The sequence below is a fragment of the Brugia malayi genome (genome assembly GCF_000002995.4).
Source record: "Brugia malayi strain FR3 genome assembly, contig: Bm_v4_Chr1_scaffold_001, whole genome shotgun sequence".
Lineage (NCBI taxonomy): Eukaryota > Metazoa > Nematoda > Chromadorea > Rhabditida > Onchocercidae > Brugia > Brugia malayi.
Window position 1 is genome coordinate 12,670,407 of NW_025062475.1, and position 14,510 is coordinate 12,684,916.

General features: G+C 34.8%; 3 protein-coding genes across 3 annotated transcripts; 2 read left to right on the plus strand and 1 right to left on the minus strand.

The window, feature by feature from the left end:
• Positions 1-299: 299 nt before the first annotated feature.
• Bma-sel-2 (Neurobeachin homolog, putative) lies at positions 300-6,965 on the minus strand (the record flags this gene model as incomplete). Its single annotated transcript, XM_043077685.1, has 15 exons — positions 300-446; positions 552-675; positions 898-1,087; positions 1,237-1,338; positions 1,595-1,768; positions 1,951-2,109; positions 2,397-2,516; positions 2,726-2,903; positions 2,998-3,171; positions 3,504-3,740; positions 4,022-4,141; positions 4,450-4,590; positions 5,286-5,617; positions 5,713-5,830; positions 6,855-6,965. 15 exons carry the CDS (start codon positions 6,963-6,965, stop codon positions 300-302), a joined length of 2,427 nt encoding a protein of 808 aa, XP_042933619.1.
• An 83-nt stretch (positions 6,966-7,048) lies between these two features.
• Positions 7,049-7,419, plus strand: Bm13000 (Uncharacterized protein; the record flags this gene model as incomplete). Its single annotated transcript, XM_001893769.2, has 2 exons — positions 7,049-7,198; positions 7,291-7,419. The coding sequence occupies 2 exons, from the start codon at positions 7,049-7,051 to the stop codon at positions 7,417-7,419; spliced, it is 279 nt and encodes a 92-aa protein (XP_001893804.2).
• A 2,836-nt stretch (positions 7,420-10,255) lies between these two features.
• On the plus strand, positions 10,256-13,879 carry Bma-mab-21 (MAB-21 protein, putative; the record flags this gene model as incomplete). Its single annotated transcript, XM_043077686.1, has 4 exons — positions 10,256-10,453; positions 11,172-11,651; positions 12,779-13,019; positions 13,704-13,879. The coding sequence occupies 4 exons, from the start codon at positions 10,256-10,258 to the stop codon at positions 13,877-13,879; spliced, it is 1,095 nt and encodes a 364-aa protein (XP_042933620.1).
• Positions 13,880-14,510: the final 631 nt, after the last annotated feature.

Sequence of the window (14,510 nt, forward strand, 5' to 3'; positions counted from 1 at the left end):
TTGTCAATACCACAATCACAAATTTAAATGAATGAACCGTTTAGCAAACCAAGACGAAAGTAGATCACATATCTTTAACAACATATCACAATATCAGATTGGAACAAGTAACTATAATAACATAAACGATGATGAAATAATTAACCAATAATTTATTTCCCCTTTTAGAGATAAAACTAACATAGACGAGACTCAGTGAGTGCAGCTAAAAGAACAGAAATGAATATTTTTATCTCTAAAAAAACTGACAGAGAGAAAAAAGAAAGTAAAGTGATGATGAAGATCCCTAGTTTCCCCAATCATCGTACTGAATAACGATGACGATACTCATAATGCCATTTATTGAAGTCAATATTGAAAACAATAATAGCGCCGGAATCGAGTCCTGCCAATACAAATCGCTGATTTGAAGATAGAGCTATGCTTCGAACTGCACTGTCTGCTTGCTAAAATCAGACTTGAAGTCACAAAAATTGAAACTGAGTTTTGCTAAAAATGCAAGTGTAGGTATTCAAATCAGCTTCTAACATTTTTAAAAAATACTAATTAACCTGGAATGTATAGAGAAGTTGCATAGGAAAAAGTCGTAGGACTGCAACACGTCCATCCTTTGTTCCAACAACAACATATTCTCCATCGCGTGATAATGCTCCACATAAAATTCTTTCGGGAACTCTGTAAATTAATTTTTGTTGCATCTAGTATTGAAAGAAAGCTACTTTTTCATTCTAAACTGAATGCTTAATTTCGCAATGCACTGCAATACTATGACAGTAGCAAAATTGAAATACCAACAAATCTGTTGCTTGGAATAGAAGATACCTCATATGGGCAATGAATAAACAAGCCTTATTATTACTTCTTCTTCATTAGAAAGGTAAAAATGCACTGAAAAACCTGAAACAGCTTAATTCTCGTCCACTCGTAGTAAAGGTAACTAAATTGTGACGTCCATGCAGCACCAACAAAATGCATTCTCGTGACACTAACAACAAATTCACTTCCTTATCTGGGAAACTATGCAAATTTTCGGATTCTAACCGCCTTAACAAATCACCCATCGTAGTATGAATAAGAACAGTTCCATCTGCAAATAGTGTTTAAGCTTTCACATTACTCATAATCAATTTTTCTGGATGAATTCTGAATAATCCACATTTTCAATTAGAAAAATCAAAGGAATGCGATGAATTAAAATTTAAATTAAGGTCTAGTCGACCTACAAACTGTACTTACCTTGAGATGCAGAAATAACGACACCATGTTCAGCTGATACACAAATCATCGTCACGATAGTTTCATGACCAGTCAGTATAGCACGAGGTGTTGCTGCTTCTCCTAAATAAACCAGTTATCACTCAAAATTAAGTTTCATATGAATTAATGGATGATTTTTTAGCTTCTAATTCGACGACTTCATTTTTCGTTCTTGAATTGCTTTTCATACTACGACCGTCAAAACTAATGGACAAAATAACCATCGCCATGAAAGTGCAAAATGATACAAATTCTACTGAATCATATTCCTTTACAAAGAACAAAATGGTTTTAAAAAAATCAAATTTATTTAAAATTCAAACACAGAAATACTCACCTACAACATTATATTCCCCAGCGATCGATTGTGTTTGCGCATTCCAGTGCCATAATACTACCGTACAATCCAAACTACCAGAAGCAATATAGCAATCAGCGAATAGGTTAGCTTCAGAACGCGCTAGACAAGTAACCACATCACAATGACCGTAAATTACTTGTCGCACTTTTGCTGAAACAGTCAGAATTATATAAATTAATATTTGAACTGATAATATAATTATCCACAATGTTTCAGATTTTAGAGAAGAGAATCAAATGAAGGAAGCACGTATAACTGAATCTGATATGAATTTCTAAAAACCTAAATAAAATGAACATAAATGCAATAGGATACAGTCCAGCAAACTATACCGGTGTCTGTGTCAATAACACGAAAGCTGTAATCCGGATAACCGCAAGCTATTATTGAACGACTTTCAACAGTTGTTACAAAATTATTCCATCGAATTTTTAGACGTTGATCGAATGGTTCACCCAAGTGTCGACGAGGCAATGGTTGGGATGGATTACCTGAAATAAGGATTCAGTTACTTTCAACAAAACTTTAACATATATTATCACTACAGTGGCCAGTGTAGAGTTGCAATAGCTATAATGGATATCTGAGAAAAATGATGTTAACATATTAGCTAACAGAAAAGATGTGGTAGTTAAAAGCAAAAAGTCTTATTGGCTTTTAATCATGCAGAACTACTGGAAACTTCTTTGTTAGGCAAGCAAGGCATGCCTATGCTGCATTGCATAATCAGACAGAGCTCGTGATTTCACAATAAATAATTTTTAAATCTGAAACGAACCTGCGGCTAAAAGTGGATCAACCGTTAAAGGAAGATTTGAAATTGTATTACCCATCGAATCAGCGTTATTTTCATTATTCTGGTTGCCAATGCTAGTAGATATCGAAGGAACTGATGGTCCTTTAAAAAAGCTTTAGCTATATTAAAAGTTCAAAATGGGACAATCATTACAACTTCAATTATTGAATATAAAATGTTACTTTTGTAGAATTCATTGCTGCAACTCAATATCATGTTTTTCGACGAGATAATAGATCTTGGGGTGATATTAATGAGATGATAGAATGACTGCATACTGAGTTCTTCACAACTTTTATAGAATCATTAACCTGTATAATTTGTATTCCAACGATTCAATGCGAAGATCAAATTATTTGTTATCGAAACAACCGTAGGATGTGCCAACTGCGCAAAAGTGTTCGCACTAATGTGAACCACTGAACTATTTGATATAAACTTCATCAACATGCATAAATCATCGCGACAGGACTGGAACATCATTGGACTCTGAAATGTGATTGACAATGTCAAAAACACACCGACAACAAACTGTCAATTCATCATCATCATCAACATCACAGAAACAGACAAAGCGACTTACGATAGTCATAATGGAATGACGAGGTGGATGAGGTTCAGTCATGAGTTGAGCCGGAGTTTGTCCAAAAGATATCATCTGCTGTTCTAGACCTTCACGCATGGATGCATTATCAACAGAGTTTAAATCTAGCGCTCCCTCATAGGTAAGATAGTAGAAGACATTTGTAGCACGAACCTGAAAACCTCCCATTAATAAGTTTTTCTTTTACTTCAATCCCTTCATTTCCTAAGAATAGCAAACTTTTTAGGTATATCCCTGAAGAATATCTGAAGAAAGAAAGTAGGAATCATTCTTAAACAATCATTCGATAAATCGATTACAGTACCTCTTACTTGCTGCAAAATTAATATCTCTATTCTATTTCAGCGCACATAAGAAGAAATTACTATTAAATTAGTCAAACTGAAACAAATTTTAGATACTCCTAAATAATTGTTATCTCCCTTAAATCGCACAATAAGTCTCTCATTTCCTACTTAACTCGAGCTCCCTGCAGAGAAACTTACCGCTTCGGGGCCTTTTTGCTTGTAACCAAAAATAAGATCGATCCATTGATTCATTTGACATGAGACAAGATCTGACTCAAGTGCTTGTCGATGTAACGCAATAAAATGCTCGGCACTTTTTGCCCATGCTGGTAATATGATGTCACTAACTGCAGATCCATCATCACGTTTTCCTAAGTCATATCCATTCGTATTTAACAACATTTCTGGCATGTAATATAGTTCCGGTATTAATTCCTATAATTATAAAAGTTTAAAGATTCTTCGCAAATGAAATAGATAAACACAATGAATTAGTGCAGTTAACATTGAAATATGGAAAGGTATGCGGTAAGCGAAACTCTATGATGATTCCTTTTGCAACAACTTTGATAAGACATATGCCAATTCGCAATTCTATCGATCTTCTACTTTAACAGTACCATTGTCATTTTCTTTCGTAATGTAATGTTTAAAAGCATTTCATAGGAAAATTAAACAGACTTGGCAGAATTTGGATAGCACACACACACACACACCTTAACATCATGTGAATCACGCTGACAACTTTCCCAAGCTTCGGCTATGCTATGAAAGAGGCGGTTTGAATGATCGAATTTACCGCTTTGCATATGCAAGAATATTGTCGTAAATGGTTCCTGAAAAAATTTTTGAACTTTGGAAAATTGTAGAAATATAAAATTATATAAACTCAGCAGTATAATAAAGGTCGTGAAGGAAAAATATGTGATGGGTACTCATCATTCAATCATTTAATTTCAGCTTCACTGTTCCACTCTAGTCACCTAACTAACTCAAGTTACTCAATTCCATAACATTCTTACAGTCTCAGTCCATTTTTGTGGAACTAGATAGACTCAAATATTTCTAATAAATCTAAACATTTACATCGATAGTTTAAATTCTTCCAGGATTAACTCAGTAGTATAATAAAAGTAAAACATACAACTCTGAGTAACCAATTGAGAGTGAATGCCTGCGTCGAATAATGTGTTCCGTAATGAAAAGGAGGGATGGTTTCGTGCTCCCATGAACTGTAGCGATCCTGGAAGAATTTACGCCGATTCTCGCTCAGCGCTCCAATTGGCTGCAATTATGATATTTTTGTCGGGGAAACTCTAGGAAACTTTAAACTGCAATTTGAGTTCTTTTTTTCTAGCCGGAGAATTATTTTAATAAACTCTGGATTAAAAATAAAAAGAGAAAGATGAAACATACAGAAGGAACCATTTCAGCATATTCAGATAGCATACGAACAGATTAAAGAAGTTGAGAAAAATTTTCTCATTCGCTTCTGAGAAATCCATAATTTAGAAGCCCTTTTCAAGTAAATGAAAGGAAAATGAGGATTAAAACGAGTTGAAAAGGCCATGGATGATGATGAATTAAATATAATAGAAAGACATAGGACCAATGAGAGGCACATGAAATGCTTTCAAATTGCAACATGCAACTCATCATGCAGTCATTGCATCCACAATACATATTCTATTAAACATCAATCAAGCGTCACGCACACGGCAGCTCTATTCAGCGTCACACATTCTACAATATTATTTCCCAGTCTTCTTAATCAGTACCTATCAAATAAACACTTCTTTGCATTATCTTCACAATCGCATATCGTGCAAGTTGATGGACAGTGGTTTGTTTATGCAGAATATCTGATACTCACTGCCACCTTATAAGTTAGTACATGCCTTATCTAGCTAAGAATTAGTTGTGATTCCATCAAATCAGATTTCAAATATCTAAACTGAATATTTGAAAATGGAAAATCACCTTCGACAAATCTCGGAAATTGGATGCAATGTTAAGATCCAGCGTTGGTGATGTATAATTCGCCAAAACCCATGGGAAAATTGGATACTGATTCAAATCGTTATAGGTTCGACCAGCAACGGTATTCAAGAACATTAAGTAATCAAAATTGGAAATTTCTCGTCGTTGCCATTTCTGTGACATATCAGAATGTTTGAAAAGTTGCCGCGGAGTCATCAGACTTGTTTTTCGACTTTGCGGTAAACCATATTTGGCACCCACACCGACCCGAGGTAAACAATCCACCACTTTTCGCACTGTATTTTCATCCGTAAATGCGAACATAATAGCGGCTAAAAAAAAGACAAATTGGCAAAAAATCAAGCAAGTAGTTATCCGTAACATTTTAGTTGGAAGTACTAAGTAATATCAAGTTAATGTAACTTACTTCTTGAAGCGAGAAACAATTCCAGTGCGATATTTTTGAGTAAGTAACGACGCAAAAAAATAGCGCGGATCTCGTGAAAATGCCATCGTCCATGTAAATTATCGCAATACAATAAAATCTATAAATCAGTGACATTTGTGAACGAGAAAAAGATATGATTACATCTGAAAGACTGAAGATGCATTTGATCATTACTGATTCGATCGTTGTTGTTAGGAGAGGAAGAAAAAGAAAAATTAGGCTCATCAAATTAAGGACACAATGAAATTGGTTCAGTAAAGAACGATTTTGATGGGTTGGAAATTTGATAAGCCAAACAATTCATTCGATGATTGTTTAATGGAATGGAATGTGACGATGGGATGTCATTTAAGATAGCAATCATCTCTTTCATTCTTAATTTTAACCCTTGACCTCTAACCTCTACCTTTAGCTCTAACACTATTTACCTACTAATATTGAATCCATTCTATTTCCACTCATATCCTTCAAAGTTCAAAGCAAATTAAATACACAATCACTAACAAAGCATAAAATACAAATGGGCGGATCTGATGAATGACAAACTTCCAACAGCTATGTGTATATGCAAACACACATACACACACACATACATACATACATACATACACATATATATATATACATACACATACAGACAGGAATATCTAGATTACGGTAAAAGGGAGAGAAAGGATGAAATAGTAGTAATGAATGCTCAGTGGGAATTCCTGTCCCGATATTCGAGTGGAAGTTTATTGAGCAGCAGATAATGCTTGATACTACACTGCTACAGTAAGTTAATTTCGCTAATGGATGCAGCAGAGACGACACAACAGAGAAAGTTATTTACCGCAAAGGCAACTGTTGTCAAGTGCTCAGCTCGCTCACTCTTAGTTCACAATTAGTTATTTGCAACAATGACTGCAAACTGTCTCATTTAATTAACCAAATGAGTTGTTGCTGTAGAGTAGAATAAAGTAAACAAACTCAATTTGATGACAGTCTTGACTATCACATGAACATAACAACGAGTATCTGAATTAGCAATCATTTGCATTTTAATTTTATCCATCCAGCTCATTCCGTCACTTTCATCCTATTACTTTCATACATTCAGATTAATCGGCTGACTGACTGACTGACTGACTGATTTCATGCTTCCTGTTAACCGTTTTATGAACGAAGTGCAACAAGCCAGAAAGTGGTTCACGCGAGGAGGAAAATGCAAGAACAGATTGCATACGAAGCATTCAGCAATTATATCTGAATAATTCATTCCGACGACACCGCTCTCTCCCTGCACTTCTAAACTAGAGGAAATGAGCAGGATCAGATGCCATGTGTCCCTATGAGTCGCAGACCAGTGTCCAAGGCAGGCAAACCATTCTCACTCCGTCCGTCACCTGCAGCAATTATCATATCAATCCATCCTGTTCATGGCCCGATGAACATCACCAATGAACAGGAAATTACTGACGCACAGGTCAGCGAGCCATCTGATACTACTACATATAGTATCAGATTGCTCACAATGCACAAAATGTACTCTCCCAGTCAAACCACAACTCAATTCAGTTCAGTAATTATGCCATTACGGAGTGCATTAAATCAGTGCGACCACTCGCTGCCCTCCTTACTGCCTCACTTTTAGCAAAGTCACCAAATGCTAACAAATGTCCATCAGATTTGGGAAACGAACACTGAAACAAGGACAGATCCATAATAGACTAAATGCCAAATGAGTCTATTAGGCTGCGCCCAAAACTCCATCATGTTTACTTTACTTTCCTCTTGAAGTTAGCTAATCTCTCTCTTAAAGCCAACACAGTGTTTCTCAAATTAAACCGCCCTCACATTTCTATCCACCGTTCATTTCTAAGCTTTCAAACACTACAAATTTACGTGATGAAGTGAGACACGCAACTAATATTGAAAGTGGTACTCCAGTTTTTTTATACAATAAATTATTATTAGCTTTAAATTAAAAGTGGAAAATCTTCAGAAAAAAAAAAAAAAAAAAAAACAAAAAAAAAAAGTTCTCGAGGAAAAGTAACACAGCGTTACTTTCCCTCGAGAACTCTTTTAACAATTAGTTGCAGAAATTAACGCTCAATTAATGAAACAAAAGTTAATCTACTGCAAAGAGCGAAAATAAACGACCCATTGTTTTCAATTTTCAGTTTCATTTTAAAACAGAAGCAAAAGACCCGAAAGAGAGCAATCGCTTCAGAGATACCGCAAAGTTTCATTACACTGAAATTTGTGTGATAATCACCGATTTTAGCACAGAACACACAATTAATAGATAAAATGCGTTTCCTGCCTGCTCTCTTCACTTCACCTGGCAGTAATGAAATGAAAGAAAAGTTTTTGCAAATATTACACTAAAATGCAGAAACACCTGCTAACTCATACATCAACATAGTTCACCACAAAATACTTTTCTTATTCCAATGGAAATTTCATTCCATAAGGTACCTAAACAAACCAAACATTCTCGAAGTTTTTTTAAAAAATAATTAAAATGGAATTTCATGTTACTAATAACTGATAACTGATCCGATAAGAGTTTTTTTTTTTTTTTGCCGTTTATTTTAATTAAAATTTGCAAAATTTGGAAATATAAGTGCTACAATATTTATCAAATTAAGTGAAGAGTAAAGTAGAACTGTCAAACAAAGTAGTCCGTTGAACTGTATTATCCTAGTACAGTAAATCTGGTTCATAAAGGTGCAAACAACAGCAACAATAAAAAAACAGTTTGGAATTTATATTTGTAATATTCGATGTTATAGGATGATACTTCACAGTAATTGTTTCTTATTTAATTAGAGCAATGTACCGATGACTAACTGCGACTGAAAATAACAGTGAGAGCATAAATGGATAAAATGGATTTCATGAAAATAAGATCAAAAAAGTGACCAGATAGTGAATGTAAACCTGGCTGTAAGTGAAGGACCAATCCAATGCAGTACCGAAATAGATATCACTGAATGAGAAATTACTGCTAAAAGTCAGAGGTCATGACAGATTAGCGTATATTGTTGACGAACACAGAAATATTAGTTGGAAAGTATGTTTATTCGCTTCATCTATCCTCATAGATTTTAGTCTGCTAACATAAGTTGGTAGCTTCTTCTTAGTGTCATCATGAATTTATGAAGGTCGACCAAAGACAGAGAGAATGCTTAACTTGAATGTTATAACTTTTGTGACAAATAATTTCACGTGATCTTAGTGATGTATACTGCTACTCTTACTATGCCATTTTACTTCAATCATTTAGCATTTAGCACAATGCTAGAGGAAGATATTCACCGCAGGAAGACATTCCGAGCTACCGAGGGAAAAACCGGAAGGAGTGCTCGATGCTTTCTTGAATGACCTACTCATAATCTCCCAAAAAAAAAAAAAAAAAAAAAAAATGTTTTTTGATTATTACAACATCATTTAAGGGGTGTCCTGAATAAATTACCTTTACACAAATGCTGGTGATTTTTTTACAGCTTAAAAAAGTAAGAGAGATAAAAGGAAGAGATTCAATCGGAAATTTAAGTAAGAAAAGCAATTTCCTGATCCAGATGATATTGACAATACCAGATTTACAAGCGGGAGTGATATTAGGTGTGCGCAAAAGTATCCTTGCAAAGATCGCTCTATTCCTCGGTTCATTTAACATATTAGTTTGACAATTTCCTCGTCCATCTGATATCCTACGCTTTGCAAACTGTGATGATACCACTTATGCATTCGTGTGTAAGCTAGCCATTACTATTACACCACAAGTAGATTAAAGCTGTAAAGAAAGGGAAGGAGGGCAGTGCACGGAAAGAGTAGTAAGCTCTACTCAGGGATACGGTCGGTCGGTTGGTCGGTCACTGATACCTTGCAGGAGAGAAAGAACGAAGGGAGAGGAGGTTGGAGGGAGGATGCCATCTATTATTTAACAGGTAGATAGCTGAGAGGGCGGAGTTCAGTTTATACATATACATCGATGATGCGACATGCGCTCACTATTACCCTTCACGGACTCCACAAAATGCGGGCGGAATCTGTTCTCGTGCAAATGGCGGTGATGGTGGTCCTGGTGAAGGCGATTATGTTTGATTTCTTGACTAACTCATAATAGTCTATGTTATGAGAGTATGCGTGTGTATGTGTGTGTGTGTGTGTGCGTGCGCGTGCGTGTGCAGTATGTAGTTCGTTCCGCTTTCAAAAGAGTTTCAGCTTGAAGAAGTGAAGAAAGACATCAACTCATTTCTTTTAAATTTCAAAAAATAAAATAAATCCCCAATGACTGCTGCTATTACAGCTGCCGAAAGACGAAGAAACAACAGCAATAGTAGCAAGCAGTAGTAGTAGTAGTAGCAATCATTTCAACATATCATTACCACTGTCATCTCTTATTATATGAAAAAGAAGTTACTGATGTATGTTAACAGAATTTTTTACCATATCTATTCAATTTTTCTTTTTTTTAGATATGCGATGATTTTTGGACTCTACGATAATTTGCATAGCAACCAAACAGGCAAGGATGTTAGGCCAGAATGCTGCCGTTACTTCCTACCAAGTATCGCATTATTTCAACGAAAGGGTAGCCACTCGAAAAAGTCATGTACACAAGGCAATCTATATGATTGCTAAAATTGTGCAAGAAATCCTTAAAGAAGTTGAAGCACAGGAACCTCGATTCATTTCTACACTCATTGAAAATAATGGTCGATATGAAGGGGTAAGCAATTCCAAATGATCGCAGGACTGTCATCATATATCATCAATGCATTCAAAGGTGGTCTACCATCTCAGATTTCAAGTATATCACAAGGAAACGAACTGCAAAAACATTCAGTTTCGCAATTCGGATCATACATCATTTTACTTTTATTCTAATCGCACAGCACAATAAATTCTTCGCTTCCATTTATTAACATTTCCATCAATTCAATATGATCCTTCTTTTCCCCCTTTTATATAAGAAAGTTACATTTAGCTTTTCAGTCAAAATACTAAGAACGACATAAGGAAGCAGAGTGACAATCCATCAGATATTATCTTCATGTGTCAATTTGACAGATTGATAATCTACTGTCGCATCATCACCATCATTTTGAAAAAATGAGCCCTTGATAACATCCTTGATAAATCTTATTTGACATAAGTTGCAAATTGAAGGACACTTGTTCCTTTCGAAGGACATTTTATAGTTCTAGTTGAACTAATGCAGTATCTAGAAGTAGCTGGAAAGTCTCATTTGATTTTTGTGTAATTCTTTAAAATCTAAAATTAGTTGGACAATAATGACAGTTCCCTTATATAATTAATTTTACGTAAACAAGTATATCAGTAAGTAACTAATTGTCAACCACATTCTTGATTATCACTTAAATCCTTTTGCTGTAAAGGTTTTTCGAAATACCGCTCTCTTTTGATGTTGACAATCACAATTTCAGATTATAGTTCATTCACCGTGCGAATATGAAGTAATCCTATACCTCAATCAAATGGGAGTTTTCAATTTCGTCGATGATGGCTCTATTCAAGGATGTGCAGTACTAAAATTAAGTGATGGTAGAAAACGATCAATGTCATTATGGGTGGAATTTATTACCGCCAGCGGCTATCTGTCAGCGAGGAAAATCCGAAGTCGTTTTCATACCCTAGTAGGACAAAGCGTAGAGAAGTCACAATATCGCGATATTTGCAAAATGGTACCTGATACTACTGATGTTAAACTGAGGATACACGATGATTACATTGTCCAGATAACTTGTGCATTTCGATGCAATGGAATTTGGCCACGAAGTGCTAGTCATTGGCCACGAAGCAATATTCCCTGGCCAAATCCATCTATTGCTAATGAAGTGAAAAGTGAAGGTTTCGATTTGTTCAGCAAGGAAACTAATGCCGCTCAGAATCAACCTAATAAACAGGTCTGCTTTCTAACAGAACTTCTCTGTTTCCTCAAGACAACTTTGCAGTGTTATTTACATACCTGTAATTTGTCCGAGAACCAGAAAAAAAAAAAAAAAAAAAAAAAAGAGAATGACATTGATGTGAAAGATTTTAATGTCTATAAATGCAGAAATATTGCTAGCATGAATTCAAAAACCTACCAAATATAACAAGCAATCTTTGTTTGTTTTTAACGTATTTAATATTAGAAGTAAACATTAGCATTTATATGATGTAATCTACCTTAACCTGTCAGTTCACTATAGTAAAAATTACTACACAAATTCCAGGAAATTTTTAAAAAAAGGAATCGATTAAAGTCAAATGTCCATCTAAATGTTTGCATGTATGTGTGTCAGCGATTAAACCATGAATCTGTCCTTTCAAAAGTGGCAGGACATTTCACTAATTCGATTAACTCTCCGGGCGGAGCACATTCCACTTCATGCACTACCGTAATACATTATTTATGGGACCTTGTAATGCCTGCCACTCCCGTCCCATTGATTTTGCACAAATGGATTGTTAGGTATCTTCTTTAAAAAGAAGCCTATCTCGCAAGACGGTATATAACTAGGATAGTTTCCCATCCGTTCCGTGAAGCATCCGATTTTTTAAATCTCATTAAACAAGCTAATAGCATACAGAGTTCCAGCATGTTTTAAATTGAAATAGTCTGCATTTCTCAATGAAAAATGGTAAATGATAAATGATAGTCTGTCTCATCATTGGTGAATGATGATTTAAGAACTTTGAGATATTGTCAGCATAAGTCATTTATAGTTTAGCTAGTGATTTGTGGATCAGGTGGAATAATATACAGCCAAATTTGGTCTGACTACCTATTAGACGACATTCTCTGAATATAAGCTAATTGCAATTTAAATTTTGGGAAAGGAGAAAAACAAGAAGAGTCGAAGCAATCTTTAGTTTTCTTCTGAAATATGTTCCCACTGATGATAAGAACAATAAGATTTCATTAATTTCTTGATGTATTACCTGACGAATGGAAAATAATTTGTAATGTTCGACATGGATGATCACGGAGAGAAAGAAGTTAATTAGTTGAGTGAGTGAATGAGTCCGTTCCGGTGATTAATTACAGGCCAGTTCGATGGAAGGTGACGCATGGGCGATGAGTTTACACCATGCCGAGAATACACTACTGCAACACGGCAGCAGACGTAAATCATTTTCAATTTTGAAATGTCTACGCGACACGCATCTCGATTTCCCGCAATCACCAATTACTAATTACATTTTAAAAACGCTGCTGTTATTCGAATGCGAGAAGCATTACAATGAATATGAGTGGGAGGAACGATTCATCGGTGATCGAGTCATTGGTATTTATACATATTTTATCGAAACTAAGCTTCTCAAGTTCAAGTTCACTACTACTACTACTACTACATAATTACCGTTGAAATAAACTACCACTTCCTCTTTGCTCTATTTAATTCATAACAGAAAAACTCTCATCAAATTGCCAAATTCACTGGACTATCAACTCTCATTAATATAAAATGATCTCAAAGGGTTCATCTCTACAACCGCTACACACTGAAACGACAATATCTATTAATAAAAAACCATTCCTTTCTTCCTTCAATCATCATCACAGTACTGTATCAAAACTCGACGTCAATAATAAATATTCTAATGTATAAAGATTAGTAAATAGAAGTCCTAATGAGAAATGAGAAGCACAAACTATGAAAAAAAAAAAAGGAAAAATGATTTTACAAGCAGTAAAGTTATTTATTACAACTATAACGAACTATCAACGTAATTTCACTTTTAGAAGATAAATAAAAGAATTATTCTTATTTTGGATTAGAAGTAGATATTCTTTTTGGATACGCTTTAATTTATTCTCTTCAAACCAGTATCGATTTTTACTTAATATCTTTACATGGGACAATTATCTAAAAGTCGAACCAAAGGAAAGAATTTGAAAATAAAGCCCAGAAACATTTATAAATCTAGCATTAGAGAGATTATTGATCTTTCAGACTTGTTTACTTCAGGTGTGCTATTACAACTGGTATCCTGTTTACAATGCCGAAAATGTCCGCATTATTTCTTGCCTCAGTTGGACCTTCTCAAAGGAGAGCCAGCACATCTTCTCGATCAAAGTGCAAAGATTACTTGGAATCTTGTTCGACAACTGATCCTCAATGTACGCGCTCTCGAATCCTTATAATCTTGGCAAATCCCTAACTTCCTTTCGCTTTTCCAAAATTTGAAAAAAATTCCCAATTAGAATTTTCAGGATTTCTAATTAACGAATTTCCAATAACTACTATTGTTCCTATTTTTCTTTTGCTAAGAAAGATACAAATAATACTAAAATTTTGACAAAAATCTTGAATGAAATTTGGACGGGACCTAAAGAAAATTCACTATCTTCTCCTATTGCTCCTGAACTCCTATAAATGTGCTCAACTACAAATAGACATCATCCGAATGTTTCACTGAATTCTTAATGCTCAAAACAATATTGTTGTACGTGTTTGTGCATGTGTGCATATTTTTATAGTATTTCATTTGAATATTGTAGCTGCGATAAGTTTAATTGTAGTTAAATGTTGCTGTGATCATACTGCTCAACTAAAATGAACCGATGATTGCTTAATGTCCACTGTCTCATCATTAAAATTATTTCTTGAACCAGAGAAGGTAGTTTTCATTATATCTTCAATGTCGTACGTCTTCTATCATTAGCTTTATCATTAGAGTAAGGGAAATATGTACTTACTAAAAATTTGCCTCATGCTTACTATATGTATAGAGCAAAATTTTTGATTCATAGATAATATAAACACTGGATTTAT